Source organism: Panthera leo, chromosome B4, assembly GCF_018350215.1.
Source record: "Panthera leo isolate Ple1 chromosome B4, P.leo_Ple1_pat1.1, whole genome shotgun sequence".
Taxonomy (NCBI): Eukaryota; Metazoa; Chordata; class Mammalia; order Carnivora; family Felidae; genus Panthera; species Panthera leo.
The window spans coordinates 95869739-95890736 of record NC_056685.1 but is presented as its reverse complement, the minus strand read 5'-3'; the positions used below and the strand labels follow the sequence as shown (position 1 = coordinate 95890736).

General features: G+C 43.5%; 1 protein-coding gene and 1 pseudogene across 2 annotated transcripts in view; one reads left to right on the top strand and one right to left on the bottom strand.

Annotated features, from left to right (window-relative positions):
* TPH2 (tryptophan hydroxylase 2) overlaps positions 1 to 20998 on the bottom strand; it is a 103411-nt gene that overhangs the window by 70147 nt on the left and 12266 nt on the right. For both annotated transcript variants that reach the window (XM_042944641.1, XM_042944642.1), the window contains exon 6: positions 604 to 800. In XM_042944641.1, coding sequence (XP_042800575.1) covers positions 604 to 800 — 197 coding nt within the window. The remainder of the gene's footprint in view (positions 1 to 603; positions 801 to 20998) is intronic.
* LOC122223953 lies at positions 19114 to 19600 on the top strand (annotated as a pseudogene).

Sequence of the window (20998 nt, the reverse complement as noted above, 5' to 3'; positions counted from 1 at the left end):
CCCAGTTGCTGTCCCAGGAGGGCCAGGAAGGAGAGCGACCACGCAGAGGACATGAACTTGAGGTATTACTGTACCTCATCTTGTTCTTTCCCATATCTGCCATGACTATGGTCCCTGGCACATAATTTATTCATACAAAAATTGCTTTGATTAATTGACTGGTTTCCCCCAAAGGAAAGTCACTAGTGTTCAAGATCACCCATGATATTTCTTCATGCAGTACATAATTTTTAACAAAGCAAATAAAATGTCACCTTTGAGGCCGATCTATCCCTATGTAGCCCCACAGAGTAGTTCCTGGATCAGAAAATCTCAAAGCTGAACTTGCAAACATCCTTTGGGGTTTACCACATAAACAGCCAACCATGAGAGAGCCCACCGGGCCCCTGAGTGGCATGAACAGCTGAGTCCCTCTCCCTGCCCATGGTCCCTGCTCTGCTTTCCGCAGGTGGTCCCAGGTATCACTGCTTCCGTGCTCTCCTTTTTAAATCAAAGGGAGTTTGTCCTTTTTTGTAAAAAGGGCCATTGCTGCAATGTGTCTCCTTGGTGGACAAACAAGGATGTTGGCTGGGAAGAGAAGAGACAGCCTGTGTGAAGTCTTACCTTTCAGAAACACGGACACATCTTCAAGTTGAGGCACATTGTCCTCCCGGTAGCCACAGTGTTTAGTCAGCAGAGGGAAGTTTTTCAAATACTCCCGGCAAGCATGAGTGGGATACAGTTTGGAGAGCTCTCGGAACACAACGCCCCATGTTTTTGTTTCTTCCTCCGTGTACTCCACCCTGGGAATGGGCTGGCCACTGGGCAAGAGAGAAGACCGAAGAATGAATCTAGCTCTGTAACTGAGTTAAATGTATTCTCACTTCATACCTACCATTATTTTTTTTAATTTTATTTATTGATTTTTTTAACATTTATTTATTTTTGAGAGACAGAGATAGAGCATGAGTAGGGGAGGGGCAGAGAGAGAGGGAGACACAGAATCCGAAGCAGGCTCCAGTCTCTGAGCTGTCAGCATTGAGCCTGATGCAGGGCTTGAACTCACAAGCTGTAAGATCATGACCTGAGCCAAAGTCAGACACCTAACCAACGGAGCTACCCAAATGCCCCAAGAATTATTTTTTTAAGTAAATTCTAACCTTCTAAATCTGTGTATTTGGACTCCTATATAAATGATTTGATTAAGTTATATCTTCACACATCCTTATGGAAACTGGATAGGATATATGTTCTTACACTGAGATCAATAACTAGTAAGAGTTCTGCATTGGGAGAAACTGATTTAGATACAAAGCTGTGCTCTGGAAGCCTTTTCTGCAATCACCTAACAGTGGCAATAAATGGATGTTTTCTCTAGAAAATGAAATTGCCTGTGGGTTCTCTTTCCCTTGTGGGAAAGTCGCCCTAATCTCTGAGTGTAATTTTGAGATTGTTTTGTTTAGTGAATAAAACGTCTGGGAAATGCTAAAAAACAAACAAACAAACAAACAAACTATACTGAATTCTTGGGGTGTCTGGCTGGCTCAGTCAGTAGAGCATGTGACTCTTGGTCTTGGGGTTGTGATTTTGAACCCTACACTGGGTGTGGAGATTCCTTAAAAATAAAATCTTAAAAAAAAAAAACTATACTAAATTCTAAAGTGAGAGTTTTACAAACTTCCCAAGAGGGCCATTCATTACACATCATGTTGGTAGGTTCATACGTTAAGCTTTCTCACTTTAGTAGAGGGGGTCAGCAAACTTCTTCTGCAAAAGTCCACAAAGTAAATATTTTTTAATGGTTATTATTTATTTTTGAGAGAAAGAGAAAGAGACAAACAGCCAGAGCATGAGCAGGGGAGAGGCAGAAAGAGAGGGAGACACCGAATCCAAAGTAAGTTCCTGTCTCTGAGCTGTCTGCCCAGAGCCTGATGTGTGGCTTGAACTCATGATCTATGAGATCATGACCTGAGCCTAAGTCAGATGCTCAACTAAGTCACCCAGGCGCCCCATATGAAATAAATATTTTAAATCTGTGTGCCATACAGTCTCTGTCAGAACTGTTCAAGTCTGCCATTGTATCTCAAAGACAGCCAGAGACAATATGTAAACAAATGAACATAGTTGAATCCTAATCAAACTTTCATTACAAGACCAGACAGCTGGCTGGAGTTGACCTACAAGCAGTAGTGCTGATGCCTGGATTAGAATATCAAGAGGAGGGGCGCCTGGGTGGCGCAGTCGGTTAAGCGTCCGAGTTCAGCCAGGTCACGATCTCGCGGTCTGTGAGTTCGAGCCCCGCGTCAGGCTCTGGGCTGATGGCTCGGAGCCTGGAGCCTGTTTCCGATTCTGTGTCTCCCTCTCTCTCTGCCCCTCCCCCGTTCATGCTATGTCTCTCTCCGTCCCAAAAATAAATAAAAAAAAAAAAAAAACGTTGAAAAAAAGAATATCAAGAGGTGACTCAGGACTGGAAGGGGCACCGAGAACTTCCTGGAGGAGGCTAAGCCTTGTCCCAGGGAGGATTTGTGAGTTCCTGGACAGAAGGGTAAGGGGGAATTGCTGTTCTAACAGTAGCCAGTAGCCATGAGCAGGAAACAGAGCTCCTGAGGCAGCCTGGGACCAGTAGAAGGAGGGGAGTATGGAAATGTGCCTTTACAAAGCTACTGTTTGACAGACCAGAATCCAAATTTAGCCTCTGATTAAGATACCTATTTTAAACGTGAATTAGGGTTTGAGAAAACCTCTCATGACATACTCAACAGCCACCTGCAGCACCACTCCCTCCCCGCCCCCCTCCCACTGCCCACCTTGGCCACTCAGTCAGAAGTTCTGGTCCTGCAGTCAGCACATATATGCACACAACATATGGAAGTCCAAATACATACACATCAAACTAGGAATTCTACCGCTGCCATCTACATAACCCAGCCTGCAGCAGGCAGCCACCACAGGAACCCAACCAGGCAGCGAATTGCCACTCAGGGTTGCAGCAGCTGCAGGGCGCCTTCAACAAGCTGGGACCACCAGGAGTACCCCCTGAGGAAGCAAAAAAAGGGAAGGAGACAATTACAAGATCAGGCTAACAAACAGATCCAGCAACCATTCTGTATACTTCAGTGCATTCCTGCCAAAATGCTTTCTGTTTAAATGTTAGGTCCAAATGTGGTTCCTACTGCCCCAAATAATTTTTATTTAAAAAAATATTAACTGCAGTACATGAGGGAAAACACACGTAAGAAAGAACAAGAAATTAGCATTTGCTTTCTCTAAGTACCAAGACTGGGGCTTATGCAAACCAAATTAGAACAAGATTAGCCTTGTTTAAATTTGGCTGTTGATAACAAATAAAAAATTACAACCTGGCAAATATTTGCAGAGAAGATCAAGACTGCTAAGACTTAGCATCTATGATAAGTTTAGAATGAGAGCTTGAAATGGAAAGGTAAAAATAGAAAGGATGTGATGAAATAAATATACAAATGGTCTGCCTCTGGTTCCAGAAAATTCAACGAAATCTATTTGAGTCAGGTAAGCCAATAAAACTAATAAGAGCTGTGCACAATCAGAAGTTAGGAGAGCGATGAGGCTGAAACAATAAATGAAATATTGAGACGCCATTTGAAAAGAATCGTTAGGTCAAACTTTTCCCTTCGATACTAATCTGCAAACCTTTCAAAGGGGAGCTGAATGTAGCCCACAGCAAACAGCAGAAGGAAAGCAAGTGTGAGGGAGAATGGGAACAAAGAGTTTTACAGATCTGTTACTGAGTAACGAATATCCAGGGTCAGTCTTGGGTATATGGAGAGTCTTGTACATTTTCATTTGTGTCCCCTGTCTGTCCTGCCTGAGTGGCTAATTAGCCTACTCCCTGAGTTCTCGACTGCCTGTATGGCTGCTACCCCAATGGCAGGTAAGGCTGACCCTGATCGTATTGAGACAGCTCATTCCACTGTAGTCCCTACCCCCCACCCCCAGGTAACTAGGTAAATGTTTAAAAAAATTTCTGACGTTTATTCATTTTTGATAGAGACAGAGTGTGAGCGGGGGAGGGGCAGAGAGAGAGGGAGACACAGAATCTGAAGCAGGGTCTAGGCTCTGAGCTGTCAGCACAGAGTCTAGCATGGGGCTTGAACTCACAGACCATAAGATCATGACCTGAGCTGAAGTCAGATGCTTCACTGGCTGAGCCACCCAGATGCCCCTCTAGGTAAATGTTTAAAAGCCAACAGCATCACAAAGCAAATCCTAATTTGATCCATTTAATTTCTATCATTAATATTCAAAATACCAATATCCAAGCAAAAACAAGAAATTTCCTATTTTTCTCTGTAGTTAATAAGAGTATATAATTAAACCCCATCCTTGAGGGCTCACTATGGGCCAGACACTTTTTTAAGGTTAAGTGATTTTTTTATTAATTAGTCCACTTGAGTCTCACAACAACCCTGTGTGGTAGACACTATTATTATCCCCATTTACAGATGAGGAAATTGAGGCTCAGAGAGATTAGGCTATTTGTCCTAAAATCATGGAGCCAGGCTTAAAACCCAGTCAGTCTGGCTCAAGATTGTCTGTAGTCTTAATTAATTGGTATACACCAATGAAATAAAAAATTTATTCCAGACACCAATTTGTTTTCATGTACCAAACTGAAATAAGACTTATAGGTATGTATATTTATATATAGAAAAGCTACTATACAATCATATGTAATAATGGCCCTTCATTTTTTTATAGATCACGTAAAGCATGTCCGTATTTATTCACTTATTTAACCCTTTCAGTATGACTGGAGATACTGCTTAGAGCACTAGGAAAGCATATATGTTTTTAAAACTTTGAAATTTGACATTTGGAAAAATTAAAACTGTAGTCATGGGGAAAACAGAATGCCTTGCCCTTCTTTGCCCTTGTCATAGATTAATGTATTTTTGTGTGTGAATTATATATGAAAAGGATGACAGGAGGGTGTTCTGATCTTTTTAGGGCCTATGTTATATACCCATAATCATTTCATATCTATCTATGGGTACACATTCTAATGTATATGTAACAGGTATCATATTTCAGCATCCTTAATCTCTGCTCTGGCCCAAAACTAAAGTCACTTAAGTACTTCACATTCTAGAGAAAGCCCCTAGCAGCTGGAGCTGGCCAGCCCCTTGCAGGGCTTATTAAAAGGCAGCAGAAATGGTCCTACTTCTAAAAAAGTTCTCTCAGGGGTGCCTGGCTGCCTGGCTGCCTGGCTGGCTGGATAGAACACGCAACTCTTGATCTCGGGGCTGTGAGTTCGAGCCCCACGTTGAGTGGAGAGATTACTTCAAAATAAAATCTTAAAAAAAAAAAAAAGTTATCTTCTACCATCCTTCCCACTTCACCCCCAAACCTCACCCACCAGTCTAACAGGATACAAGAGATGTGCAGGATTGTGGGGAAGGCCAGCCTTTGAGGAAAAGGCAGGTTCTTTCCCCTTACCCAAGTGAGGAGGGTAGGCTGTGCGCATACATGTCAAACATTTAGAGGGACCGCCCACAAGAAGTGGGGCCTGGCATCTCATTTCCCAGCTGGACCCTGGCAGAGCAGCAGGACCATGGGACCCCCCCCTCTGGTGTGGCCACCAGTGGAGCAGCAGAGGACAGGAGGGTATCTGGAAGCTAGGAGTAGAGTGCTCTATGGGAAAGAAGAGGGGCCCTTTGACATGTGTCCTCTGAAATTGGAAGTTCACAGGAACGTGGAGCCAGATGCCCAGCAAAATCTAGAGATTTTGGTGGAATCCAATGTGATGTGCCTGGGAGGAAAATGCAGAGGCCTCAGCCCCTCTAATTCTGCTCAGTCCTCAGGAGGCAGAAGTGGCTCCCAACACTCCTGCTTTGTGAGGGGTTCATTTCCAAGCTCTGGTGCACACAACCTGGAGAAGGGGTTGGTGGTGTGGCCACTGACAAGGCCAAGGGGATGCAGGGCGCATGTCTGTAAGGATGGAGGTGGGGGGAAGGGTGCAGCCCCAAGAAACTATACATCACGCTCTGCAGAGACCATATCAACAGAGACCACCCCAGCAGAAAGGATCTGTCTAGACCCGGGTAATCCTTGTTCTAACAATCCTGTAAAAAGTTCTCAGCCACCTCCCTCCCTCCTTTTAGCTTCTAACTCTAGAGGAACGAAGTCTTTGAAGAGAGAAGAAAAGGTGTCTCAGAACCAGCACACGCACATTTACACACAGACACATTCACTCCAAATAACAGAGGGGGAAGGAGGATACACTTTGAATCAAGTTTGAGATTAATCTTTTTTTAAATGAATGGGACTAGGCTTTAAATACCCAAATGAGACTGTACTAATAATTGAAAATGACAGCAAATTAGATGTTGCTAAGGAACTTGCTTCCCAGCAGGAAAGTAGAATTCAACACAACACAGTTGAAAGCAGTGAGTGGGGAAAATAAAAACATTTTACCGTTGGTATAAACCCCAACAAGATGAGACTTCTCAACAAACTAATGACATGTAAATATTATAATTAGATCTTTAGGGAGTCTCCTCCATGTATATGGAATTAGTTGGGATTCCACAATTCTTAATAACCGCCAAAATGATTATTCACAGATTCCTAAATTACTGGAGAAAAATAGATCCAACTTTCGGTAGCTTCTATTCACTGCCGATTCCGTTCCCTTACGAAAGATGGTAAATTAAGGCTTTATAAACACAATAGGGAACCAGTGCTCGGTGAAGACAATACCAGGGAAAGGACTACAGTGGTCACCGTAGATTTGAGGCTTGATGATGGGAAAAAAGAAAACCCTGGTGCAATATGTTACTCAGAGATGACTAGGAACCTCCTTTGTAAATATTGAAGGCTGTGGGAGGCATCTTTCTGCCTATAAATTTAAATGCCACGCTTCCTAAAGGTAGGGATGATTCTGAAAAACCTGCCTTGTCCCCACAGAGAGAAGAAAGTGGAAAGTACAGAGACAAACATAACTGGGGACAGGTACATTTATAGTCATTGTAGGCAAGTCCCGAGCTTGTTAAAGTTGTTTGGCAAATACATTTTTGCTACTGAAAGCCAGGGACATACACGTACCGCCGGGAGGCTGAAATTATGGGAGTTCTTTCAATAGCCAGATGAATAAGGCAACAATGCCTTTTGTTTTATGTAACTATTTCTTTGATCTTCTGCTCCAGCTGGTCCAACCACAAGACATTTTTCTTATACATTTTTTTTTAATGTGGGGGATTGGAAAATACTTGATTCCAGCGGTACATCCTGGCTGCCTCCTGGAGTCCTTGCTGGTGGGATTCCAAATGTGAGATGCACTCTCTTTGCTTATGTTATGTTATCTTTAGAGGAATTCCAGAGTCCGGAAGCAATTCCCTTATTCAGGGGAGGAAGATGTAACAGGCTGCAACTGATAGTATTTACATCAAGATGGCAACATTGGCTGAAACACAAGGCAGATTGTGCTCTTTGAAAACAGTTGGATCTCCTCGGTGGCAAGAACCAAGCAGAGCAGAAGGTAAACAGAGAATTGGTTAAAGGGACGGGGGAATCTGATAGAAACAGGAATGAACTCATTTTCTATTTGCTTTCATTACATGCTCCTCGGGCCAGGAGATGCCTCACTTATTCAACAGCTGTTTATCTGCCTGGAATAGACTATCCCTCTCCTCTCTGCCTCATCTTTTCTCCCTTCCTCACCTTAGGCAGTTCTCTTGATTGACACTTCCACCTGGGGGTTTGCAGAAGGGAAATGAGAAGAGATGAAATGTAAAAATCCATCAACTTTGCAACTCATTAGCAATTAGCAGCTCTGCTAAGGGTTTGAACCAGGCCTTTGGAGGAAGAGTATGGAAACATAAAGGCAGGAAGTCTCTGTCTCTGCTCCTTCTTGACTTATGATGCACCCACATGCTGCCCTCCTCAACGAGCAATGTGCCGCATACCCTGAATTCTGCATAACTTTCAGGGAGCTTCTGTAATCCATACTCTTTCCTTCCCATCCAAGAAAACATAGAAGAACATAGAAGAGTAAGACTGACATTATTCTAACTTATAAGACTAATCTTTATCTTGATCCAATGGAATTTTTTTTAAAGAAACATTCATCATTCACAAAATTTACTATCAATTGTTACCAAGAATGTTACACTTCATACAACTGAGGTGTGAGTCAGTCGCTTCTGATTCTGGTGTAACTGGTGACCATAATGTCATCCAGTTCTGTGCCAGTTGGTACCCCCTTCATGAAACAGTAGCACCTGCAACCAGGTGTCCCCAGACTAGAGTTGTAAAGGTCCACAATTGTTCAACAGGAAGATGGCTTATGCTTCCGGGACTGGAAAAAAATGTTGCCACAAACCAGAACAAACAAAATCCTAAGAAGTGGATGGATTCCATTAAAATTTAACCAAAAAGCAAATGCCATTTTTTCTGATTTCCAAAAGCCAAGGGAAAAACGTCTAAGGCTCCTGCATTTGATAAAATTACACTTCAGAATTCAGACCATAAAGGACACTCAATAACTTTATGATGAAATACTGTCAGCAATACCAGGGGGATGGGGTGGGGGAAGTAACGTATCCAAATATAATACTCGACTAAGTCTACTCCCCCATTACAATATACGCTCCTTGAAGGCAGGGATTTTTGTTTGCTTCGTTCATTTTTGTATCCCTGTCACCCAGAGAAGAGCCTGGAATATACAGGTGTTCAACAAATGTTATTTGTTGAATAAGTAAATCAATCAATCAGACTAAAGCAAACCACAAATTTAAGGGTTGAGAAAAATTATAGGTATGTACCACAAAGTCTGGCAGATATGTATTTGTCTTACTGCATCTACACTGTCAGCGCAGAGCCCCACACGGACTCCATCTCACGAACCGTGAGATCATAACCTGAGCTGAAATGAAGAGTCGGACGCTTAACCAACTGAGCCACCCAGGCACCTCCCTGCCTCATGTTGTAATTGCTATCAAAAAAGTAAGTCCAAAGACCTTGATATTTTAGTACGTTTTCTGGTAGCTTCCAATTATCCCTATGTACTACATACTTTATATGTAAGGGTTTCTTTTTTCTAATTTTCTTAACTCCGGCTTCCCAGGCATTGTCACCTATCCTACTTGTACCCTAAATTTTCATCAGGAAACAAAGCAACATCTACAAACCCAAGGGGACATAAAAGCCAAACTTAGCTGAACACAGGGATGTTTCCTTTGCTGGACATCTTAAGGAATGAACTTTCAAAGATATTTTCAAAGACACAGAGCATGATGATTGAATGCTATTTTTCTAAAAGGAAAGTCACAAATCAGTACAGTGACATAACAACCATCTGTGTTATATCAGGATTTCAAGCCATTCGAGTTGTCTGACATAAATAAAGTGGCTTGATGAGAGTTCATTTGGTAAGGAGACGGGCAGCCCGAGATGGCTACACTACGCCATAGAGTAAACGTAAAGGCACAAACTCATTTTCAGCTAGTCCCCTAGGCCAGTCAGGTAAAGAGCATTTGTGATCACATATTTTATTTGCTTTTGCAAATGAGTTTTGCGCACATGAATTCTCGCAAATGAGTCTATGGGCCCTAAGGAACTTTCAGATGGTGGCAAACAAAAACGTTAGTTTGTTTTGTTCACATTGTTAATATTGGTGCTGCCTTTACAAGAGCATAATGAAAATAAACTATTACACCTAGGGAGCCTCGGGGAGAGTGAAAATTTAACTCCTGGAAATTATTTGTTTTTATGTGTCCTATGCACCCCAGGATAGGGCTTCCCACCATTTTCTCGCCTTGCAGAAAGCCCTCTTCACATTCTAGAGGAGTGATTTTCTTCCACCAAAACTATCATGATATTAAATACAAAGAGCAACAACAATGGGTCTAACATCCATCGATGCGTGCCTGTTCAACATACAGAAGGAAGTGGAACTCAGAGAATACAATCCAGAAAAGAGCTGCAATTCAATAGCAGCCAAAATCTCAGGGCACACTGGAATGAAGAGACCCAGCCCAGGGTCTCCAAGGACTCCAAATGTAATCCCATACATCTTGCATCATGACCAACAGGGACCAAACATTGCTAATTACTGGGCCTTGATGTCTTTTAGCGGTGGATGAGTGAACATGGTTACCCTACAGTTCATGGCCCTAAGGAAACTGATAATAGCATCCATCCATTCATTTAACTGTAACAATAACAGGAACATAATAGCATATCACATGGATAATGTCATATAATGCTCACCTTCTCAAGTAATTAAATGGCTGTTAGTATCCCTATTTTATGGTTGAGGAAACTGAAGCTTACAGACATAGTCATCTCTCCAAGATCAAACAGCCAGTAAGTGGCCCAGCAGGGATTCAGATTATAGAAGGCTAGCCCTAGGGACCCCACACTTCACCAACACACCTCAGTGCAAGGTACTAAGTACCTAATGTGTAGGAAGCATGGAGGTTGGCTTCTGTTTCCTCATTTGAAACTGAGGGAAATAAGACAACCATACAATGCTGAGAAGATCACATGATGTCATCTGGAAAGCACCTGGGCCAATGCCTAGCACCTAACAGGTACTCAGTACAGTTGGATCCCTTTCTCCTGGCAAAAAGGAATGAATAAAATCTCATCACTTCCCTGCAGGGTTGGGAATAGGTCTGAAGACAAAACAACACTCTTCTGTATAAATCCATACACCTCTCAGACAGGACTCATGGAAAATAATTTTAATCCTTCATGTTCCTGGAAATCATTTTAAAGTAAAATACTCATATCTCATTCCCTGTGAAAGAAGTTAGAATTTGGTGCAACTCCTGTCCTTGTCAGTGACACCAGGCCATACTGTGCTAATGGTTTCCCCAGCTGTGGGAGCCATGTTATAATCAGACAACATCCTACTGAGGCATTCATGCACATCTAAAAAACCCGCCAAGCCCAAAAATTGAAAAGGAGAAACCTTTTCCAAATCAATTTCCCCTTTTGTCTTTCTTTCAATTCTCAGGCTCCCTTCCTTTCAGCCATTGAGCTGAACTTCAGGTAGAGAGAAACATTTGGCATGAAAATGATTCTTCCATAAAGCCTGACATCTTTTAAATACTTCCAAGAACTATGCATTTCAAATACACTGAGACTTCTGTAGAGAGAATAACTTTTTAAAAACCCAATCATTTAATTCTTCTGCTCTTGTTTTCAACCTGTGTATAATATCATCTATGTCAGATGGAAGTTGCTAAATAGATAGAAAAAAAAGAAAAAAAAGAAAAAGAAAAAGAGGCATGGCCTCCTGAGCAGAGAAAGATATTTAGATTCTCCAGAAGAAGCACTCTTGAAAATCCTAATGTGACCTTCCTCAGAAACCATTGCAGTCATCTGGGAAATGACCCCAGCACAACAAATATTTGGTTTTGTTCTACTTTTCAATTTACCGCTCCATTTCAGAGAAATTAAAGCATCAACAACTGGTGTTTATGCAGGAGTCACAAAGTACCCAAACAGCCACATATATCTCAGTTTCATTCAAAACCTGGGAAAGCAAATCAATGGAGGATAATGGAATGGGATACAATTAGCTCAGTAGGGGAGAAAACATATTTGCCTTCTAAGGTGCGTCTCCTAAAAAGGCAGAGAAGGGAAAAAAAATTAAAGCTTGGGCCCACATCACAACAAAGTCCACAATTCATCAAGGTGACCATCTGCCAGCAAAACTGATGAGGAAAATAGAACTAAGGATAAAAACTTGCCGCCCCCCACCGTTAAGTTTTCTTCCCTGTTAAGAAAGCAGAACTTTTCCCTTTCATTCTTCCTCCACCTTCTATTTGTGATGTTTCCAATTAAGATTCACCTATCTAAAAATAGGTAGTGTGGCGCTCATAACTCCTGTTAGTAATGTATTCCTTTTAGCTACATTCTGAAACCAAGCAGGATCCATAAATCATGACTTTTCTCCCATGAAATGAGAAATGCTAGGGTCACCTGAAATTTCTAGGAAGGTGGAGAAGTGGAGCCACCCCAGTTATACTTCTGCAAGTTGCAATAATTGCAAATGCCTCCTAGGAAAGACACAGCATCGGTAATCCTCCAGCTCAAACAAAAGCTAAGTCACCACAGGTTCCTGAGGTCGGGAAACCCCCGTGTGGACAGTCGTGGGCGCGGGAGGTAAGCGCAGGGTGGCATCGGCTCTACCAGTATCTGCCAAACAGTTCTACTGGAGGTCTGGAGCCTGCCTGTGTCTCTGATCTGTCCCCCTCCTTCCTTTTCTTTGCAAACCTAGGGGACTCTTGCAGAGTCATGTAGCGCAAGAGGAAACAGAGAAGACCTCCCAAGAAGTGAGATGCTGGCTTGGAAGTCACATCCATTCCATACTATGTATCTATTCAACATCTTCGAGGGCTTGGCATTTCAGTCCCAGAAAGTTGTGTTGACATGTGGTATCTGGGGCTGTGGGTGGGGGAAGAGGAGGATGGCAAAATAGCCCTCCTCTGCTTTGGTGAGAAGAGGAGGTTAGAATCATCGCCAGTCCATGCTGAATGAGAGGACTCTCTCTCTCTCTCTCTGATGGAGCAGAGTAGAATATTCGCAAGCTCACCCAAATTGAATGTGCCTGCTGGGCTGGTGATTGCACTTTTCAAATATGCCAGTCCCCATTTGGGGCTGTTTTGTTTTAGAGTCTCTGTGTAGCTGTGTACTTACGCTCACAGCAAACGAATCACAAAGGGTGCAATTCTGTTAAATCAAAAAATCAAGAAATAAATAGTTTGGCGACTAGAAAAAGCCAGAGAGGGACAAATCCCTGGCAGTTGTTTTTCAAGCTTCAGCGCAGCTGTGTTTATTTCCCTCCATCATCTATCCCACAAGGGGCAGGCCTCAGGCAGGACAGGAAGAACACAGGACCTGGCAGGCCGGGCGAAATTGCTACACAGTTTGGGACATGGCTCTACCTCGCCAGGGCCAGGTACATGTTCCAGGCACCCTGTGACATGGCTTAGCCTTGAAGTCAGACTGGCTGGTTTAAGTCCTGGCTCCATAAAGCCTTAAGTGAACCGAACACATACAAGAACTGTGCATTTCAAATATGCTGAGAATTCTGTAAAGAGAATGACTTTTTAAAATGCCAAGTCTTAGTTCTGTGACTGCTATTTTCGACCTGTGTATGATATCACCTATGTCACATGGCATTGCTACAGACATGGCTTCTTGAGCAACGATGGAGAGTGTCTTTAAGAGAAGTACACTTGAGGGGGCCTGGGTGGCTCAGTTGGTTGAGTTTCCGACCTTGGCTCAGGTCATGATCTCAGTTTGTGAGTTCGAGCCCCTCATCGGACTCTGTGCTGACAGCTTAGAGCCTGGAGCCTGTTTCAGATTCTGTGTCTCCCTCTCTATGCCCCTCCGCTGCTCATGCTGTCTCTGTCTCTCAAATATAAAATAAAACATTTTGGGGCACCTGGGTGGCTCAGTCGGTTAAGCGTCCGACTTCGGCTCAGGTCATGACCTCGTGGTTCGTGAGTTCGAGCCCCGCGTCGGGCTCTGTGCTGACGGCTCAGAGCCTGGAGCCTGTTTCAGATTCTGTGTCTCCCTCTCTCTGACCCTTCCCCGTTCATGCTCTGTCTCTCTCTGTCTCAAAAATAAATAAACGTTAAAAAAAATTTTTTTTAATAAAATAAAACATTTTAAAAAATTTAAAAAAAGAGAGAGAGAAGTACACTTGAGAGTCCTGTAAGCAACCTTATTCAGAATCTATTCTGGTCATCCGGGAAACGAACCCAGGCCTACAATATTTGCTTTTTTCTTCCTACTCTTCAACTGATTGCTCAATTTCAGGGAAGTTAAAGCATCCACGGCTGGTGCTTATGCAAGTAACGTGATCAGCTGTGTCACCTTTAGCAGATTTCTTAAGGTCTCTGAACCTCAGTCTTCTCATCTTCAAAATGAGCACAATAATGGCACCTATCCCAAAGGTTTTTTTGTGAGGTTAAATGAGCAAACATAAGCAAAGTGTTGAGCACAGTGTCCAGCACATGGCAGGAATTTTACTGAAAGAAGCAAAAACTACCCGAATATGCCAACTGAGTGGTATCTACAGTGAACACTCCTACCACCATCAGCCATTCAGGGATTGAGCCAACACAGTCCAGATGCAACCCGCACCCTCTAATCTTAGCTGAAACTCACTGGCCTGGGAAGGCCTTGGAGAGGGCCAATGTTTCAACTGAAGAAGCGAGCTGCATGCAGGAGTTACATGAAACTGAAAAGTGTACACACACACACACACACACACTCACACACACACACACACACACACACACACACATATATTTTTGAAAAGCTCCTTTAACCCAGCCCACCATGGAGCCTGAAATTCCCTGATTTATTCACTCCTTAAGGTCCTTTATTCATTTTAAATGAGCTTAACGAATGATTACACAGATTCGAGGAACACCAGCTACTTAACACATGATAATAATAATCACATCTACTATAGATGCAACCCCAGCTTACACCAGCCAGCACCTGGGCCCTGTAATCACTGGTAATCCCCCCAACCAACAAGGTGGGTAAATATCGTGCCTGTTTTAAGGTAATAGCACCGAGACGCAGAGAGACTAGGTCAGCGCTCATGGCCCCCGAGCATATTTGGTGGAGCAGGAGTTCAAACCCAGTTCCCTCTAGCTCCAAAGTCTATCCGTTCTTCCACATGTGCTGCCACACCTGTGCTCTCATGAGGAGGACTTCTACAGACAGTACACTAGACCCAGTGTGGCGGAGCTGTTCGAGAGGGTCTTGAAGAAATAAAATTGAACACAACCTCGGTATATGGCAGCCAACCTCCTTCGCCTCCAGTGAAGCCTGACTCCTGGCCTCTATCCCATGTGTCCCCTCCCATAGGGTGGCAGGGTTGGGCAATGAAAACAAGAGAATACATCAGGAGTGATGGTATGTCCCTTCTGAGGCTACGTCACAAAAGGCATGGTAGATTCTACCTTACTTTCCTTTGGGCCACTTGATTTGGGGGAAGCCAGCTGCCCCATCTTGAGGACACTTGGCAGCCTAGCGGAGGGACCCATGTTGTAAGAAACTTTGGCATCCAGCCAACAGCCACGTGCATGACCGTATTGGAAATAGATCTTCCAGCCCTAAGCTTTCCTTGGTCAATACTTTGACTCCAGCTTCATGACAGGCCCTGATCCACAACCACCCAGCTAAGCTCCCTCTAATTCCTGGCCCTCAAAAACTTTGTGAGATAGTAAATTGTTGTTTTAAGCTGCTCAATTTGGGGGTCATTTGTTATACGGCAATAAATAACCAATACAGTGTAAAAAAATCAGACAATTTCAGGGCCTAAAGAGAGTCTTGGCCAAGGGGAATGGAGAAGGGTATTAACCAAAAGGTAATACAAAGATTTGGAACATGCGGGTAGACAAAAAGGAGAGACCAGGTGAAGTGAGAAAAATTAGAATAATATTAGCAAGCACTTATGCAGCATTTCCTGTATGGTGTTCTAAGTACTGTTAATATATTAGCTCACTTAATCCTTTTAACAACCCTAAAAAGCAGTAGTAGAGTTACCCACTGTATCCCAGATATGGAAACTGAGGCATAAAAGACAAATCATTTGTAGGAGTCACTCAGCTGGCAAGTGTTTAAAGCCGGAATTCACCCCAGGCTTCTGCACTCTTAAGCACACCACACACTGCCTCCCACGTTGAAAGAAAAACCAGAGAAAGCAACCAAGGCCCTCCAAGTGGGCCAGGAGTCTGAGTAAACCCCAGGCTTTTGGTGTAGACTCTTTGATTATTGTTTTGAGAGAGATAAGAATAAAGTACACTGTATGGCAATGTTCCATTGATTTCATTGAATCTTCAAAACACTCCCAGGAGAAAGGCAGAAGAGATAGTATTATCCCCAACTCACAGAGGAGAAAACTAAGGCTGCGAGATGGACTGAAGTGGTTCCCTGAATTCATTTGAAGTCAAATGAGTTTTCTTGGCAGGTCAGGGAATTTTCCAGCTTGAAGCAAATTCTGACCGTTTTGAATCTCCCTTGTTTACCTCACCCTCTGACTTTGCATTTACCTATTTACATTTCAGATTCCATGGACTAAAAATAAATAAATAATAAATAAAAGAGGACGTAGCCCCTTGAGAAGGACGGAAGGTTCATGTACTTCCTTAATCTCAACCAGAAGAAAGTACATCCATAACAAAACACAATCACAATAATATTCAAAATCAATTTAAGCAAACAAGAGTGGCATAATTAAAGTCAGAGCTCGGGGCCTCTTTCCAAGAGAGTAAGATGGATTGACATAACTCCCACCCCCCACACACCAAAAATATAATTAAATATGCATGCATACTGTTGAGGAATAATCGTTATAATAGCCCTCAAAGAAAAATGCTTTTATTTCTAGTCAATTGAAAAAAAATGTATTGCTGATTCTTCTTACCCAATAATCTAGCAATTGTGAAAGCTACAGAAATGCAGCAAAGCTAATGCCAAGGTTAAAATATGAAGGTGCCAATGACAGAAAGCTGGATAGTTTTGGACAAACCTAACAGCTACCATATCACAGTCATAATTTTCTCTTCCTCCACATGCCATCTGCCCCCCACGCACTTCCATTTTCTCTGAACAGTCTGCACGCACATCGCACCATCTAATCGAGGGGTACTTCTTTTTCTGTTTATCCAGGAATTTCTTCTATTTGGGTTGGGGAGAACAGGGGGTGATTCGCATTCTCTCACACAGGATTTTAGAAACAGTGCCCTCTCAATCCAGGGCGTTCATTCTCAGGTCTTCTATGGAGAAGTATTTGCACTAATGAATGTTTTCCTCTGCTATTATTGGTGAGGCAATTAGGCCTTCCCGACACTCGTGGCCACACGGCTCAGGCATGTCTGCAGGCAGTGGTGGACCTCTGGGTAATCAATCATGTTTCTCAGCAGCGCTGTCAATCAGAGACTCGCCTGAGTGGCACCCATTGACGGTTCTCAGCGTGCCGACACCTTCCCTGCTCCCTCTCCTCTTTCGGGTTCATGGTAATGCACACTTTGAGCCTGCTGTTTTTTCATCATAGACTGGAATTTTTTCATTTTCTCTGCTTGTGTTGATTCTTTCCCCCTGCTTTATCCTTTCAAGACTATCACAGAAAATACAGTATTCAACACGAATCCCCCGGAGGGCCTCTTGGCCATGGTTTCAATATCTATTATTCTGCATTTCAGTTCTCTTCCCTCCCTAAACCCTCAGCACCTCACACTACATCGTGCCAATCCCTACAACAACCCCAACCATCGGTACTCCATCTCTGTCTGTATCTCTCACCATATATTTGCCTGCTCAGGGTCCAGAAAGCCTTAACTAATTATTAAGGGGAATTGAATTGCTCTCCACCTGTCAGAACGGCCCCTAATTTTATCACCGGACTAATTTGCTGGGACATCTCATGCTGGATTTTTCAGGACCACGTCAATTTTAACTAATCTGCTTCTCAGACTGGAGGTTCCAAGCTTCGGATTGGAAAATCAGATTGTAGCATGCTGCCAGAAGCCACTCTAAGGAGCTTATTTTAAGTTATTATTGTGTTGACATCTTTTTCCTTTGCTCTCAGAAAGCCATCAGCACTAGAAAAATGCCTATTTCAATTAGAAATTGCATCTTTATTTTTTGTAAACTGAAAGGAAACCTAACTTACTTCATGGCAAACTGGAGACAATGGGCCAGGCCCACCTGGGATTCGTTACCACCTGTGCCCCACACCCACACGCACCATAACCCGAGCTTGAGCCCCAGCACTCCATGGGTTTGTGTGTACGCTCGCACATACACACATATATAAACACACACACACACACACACACACACACACACACACAAATAGCTAGCCCTTAGCTATCCTCAAACTCATATTCAGAGAAGCCACAGCAGCAATGACATAAAAGGCATTAAGGAATGATTCTTTTCTCTCTACTTTCCACAGGTCCTGGGTTTGTGCTTTCCAGATCTAACCTCTCCTGATAGGCATCTTCCTCACTCTGGCAACTTACAAGAAGCACCAAGGCAACTGACGATCTGTATCTGTATTGTGGCAGCTTCCCACACACACAAATGGGACTATGATTGCTTTCTATGAAATCTTTCCCTAAAGAAGGATGTCGCTCTGCCCAGAAAGCTTTGGTATAGGCAACAGTCTTTAAATGGGGAACTGAAGTCGTTTTCATCTAAGGATTACTTCTTGCGACATTTGAGCTACAGTATTTGTTAAGGTGGCAGCATGGTATTAACATAGCTAAAGAGCTAAACAATAATAGTTCAACTGGAAACTGAAGACAGACTGTGACAAAAGGGAAGGGGGAAGACGTAATAATAATAAGTGACACGATCACAAATCGTGTGCCAGGGCCTGTGCTAAACACAACATGTGCCTTCTCTTCAGTAATCCTTACTACAACCCTGGGAGATGGGTCGTATTTGGAGACTCACTTTCTAGATGATGAAACAGGCACAGTGAGGTTGATTACCCAGCCAGGAAGCAGTGGAGTCAGGACTTGAACCCCAGACTGTCTGGCTCCAGTGCTCTAATCATTTTGTTGTTTTTAATCTCTTTGTTGTTAGAGGTAGTCAATCTGGACTCAGCACTGTCCCGGGAGAGGGTTATAATGCCCCTGGATTCCAGACTCTCTTAAACACCGTTTGGTTTGACTCTATATCCACCAAATAACATTCAGGTTAGCATTTAGCCTCTCTGGAGTCATGACAACAGGGAGTTTTGTGAGTCATATGAGAGTAGTTTCTCCCTGTATAATGATGAATTGGTGGTTTCCTGCCAACCTCAGCTTCTTGAACATCAGGGCCCTTGAAACTAAGCACCCCCTAGCCCTGCAAACAGGGGTCAGATCTTGGAATGTTTCAGCTCCATCCAGAGACTTCTCTGTGTAAAATCTCCACCATTTCCAGCTGCGGGTCTTGCAAGTCTGTGTCCTGTTGCAATAGCGTTTGAATGGAGCAGACCCAGGCTCCCACCACCCTCCAACCTCTTTTCCGTTCATACATAACCTTTGGAATCATCTTCTCAGCCACCCTCTGCCTCTGGAACCAGCCAACACCATCTTTTGAGCATAGCCTGTTTATCGCCCACCAATGCTGAGCTCCCAATTTGGTCAGAGTTATTCCACCGAGGTGGAGGCCACCATCAACAGCCTGGTCGGCATGCATCTGCTGGCCTCCTGCACCTACCTCTCTCTGGGCTTCTATTTCCACCATGCTCGTGTGGCTCTGAAAGGCACAGAGCACTTCTTCCCCAAGTTGGCCAAGGAGAAGCACGAGGATGTCCAGTACCTCTTGAAGAGGCAAAACAACACAGCAGCCTGGCCCTCTTCCAGGACACACAGAAGCCATCCCAGGGTGAGTGGGTTAAACCCTGGGTGCCATGGAAGCTGCCATGGTTCTGGAGAAGAACCTGAAACAGGCCCTCTGGAGCTCATGCCCAGGTTCTGCCAACACAGAACCCCAGCTCTGTGACTTCCTAGAGAACCACTCCCTAAATGAGCAGGTGAAACTCAGCAAGAAGATGGCAACCACCTGGCTAACTCCACAGGCTGGCGGCCCCCCAGGCTGGGCCACATAGGTATTTCTTCCAAAACTTCATTCTTTGAGAGGCCCTCTGGCATCCCCTGGTGCCAAGGCTTCTGCCTGAGTCCCTTCCTGCAGGCACTAGGCAGCTTTTTAACCACCCTGGAGCCTTCTCCTGAGTAGTGGACCCAATGGAAACAATAAGCTTTTTGCAGGAAAAAAAAAATGTCCACCATTTCCAACCACCAATTTTTACTTTTGTTTTCCATAGACACAGCAACTCAATTTTACTCTTTAGCTAAGGGAAGGTGGCGAATGTAAACTCTTGTTAGTGCTTTGAGAACCTCACCCTCCATCATTTTCACTACATGTTCTTTGCCTCTTCTCTCCATGTCAATATATTTTCCTTAAAACACAAACACTCCCCATTATCAATGCTCTTTGAAAGTGTTTGACTCATATATACCAATTCTATCAGTGTCACCACAATATCAGCTTGCTTTGTTCAGTTTCTGGAATCTACCAAGAAGAAATTAGTAACATTTGAGATAGATCCTTGATCACTATGCTAATAAAACCCTTTATATATACATATACATATATATATCCACACACACATATATACATATATGTACATACATATATTTTCACATATATAATACATATATCATCTATGCATAAAATACATATTTATCCATCTGTTTTGTCTTTAAAAAAAGGCTCTGCCAAGCACTGAGTTTTTATCATGTCCTGGGGAGTTCATGCCCTAGTGATCTGTCCCACCCACCCCCCCCCCCCCCTTCTGAGGACCCATGTATGACATGGTTCCCCTGGGGACAATCTGTGAAACAAGAGGAGCAAATCTTAAGTCTCACAATCACTCGTCAGACCCTAATGTGAAAAAGTGAGCTCAGCCCATCAGAGTCCCCTCTTAGCAATTTGGGAAACAATGGGAGATGGGGCTAGTGAGTGATGGTGCTGAGGGTAAAAATGGGGCAGGAGGTCGGGCTTGGGCCAGGACAAGTCTTATGTATGCTGACATTGTGAGGGGGTAGAAAGTCACATGAAGCTAAAGGCGGTCAAGAAACTGCTTGAGGGGTGGGGCGGGGGGACCTGGGTGTCTCAAGTCGGTTAAGTGTCTGACTTTTGATTTGGGTTCAGGTCAGGATCTCAGGGTTCAGGAGATAGAACCCCACATCAGGATCTATACTGACAGTGTGGAGCCTGCTTAGGATTCTCTCTCCCCTTCTATCTCTGTCCCTCCCTTACTCTCTCTCTCTCTCTCTCTCTTCCTCTCTCTCTCTCTCTCAAAAATAAAATAAATAAATAAAAATTTTTTTTAAAGATGCTTGGAACAAAGGAAATAAAAATGAAGTAGACAAGGGCATTTGGGTGGCTCAGTCAGTTAAGCCTCTGACTCTTGATTTCAGCTCAGGTCATGATCCTAGGGTGG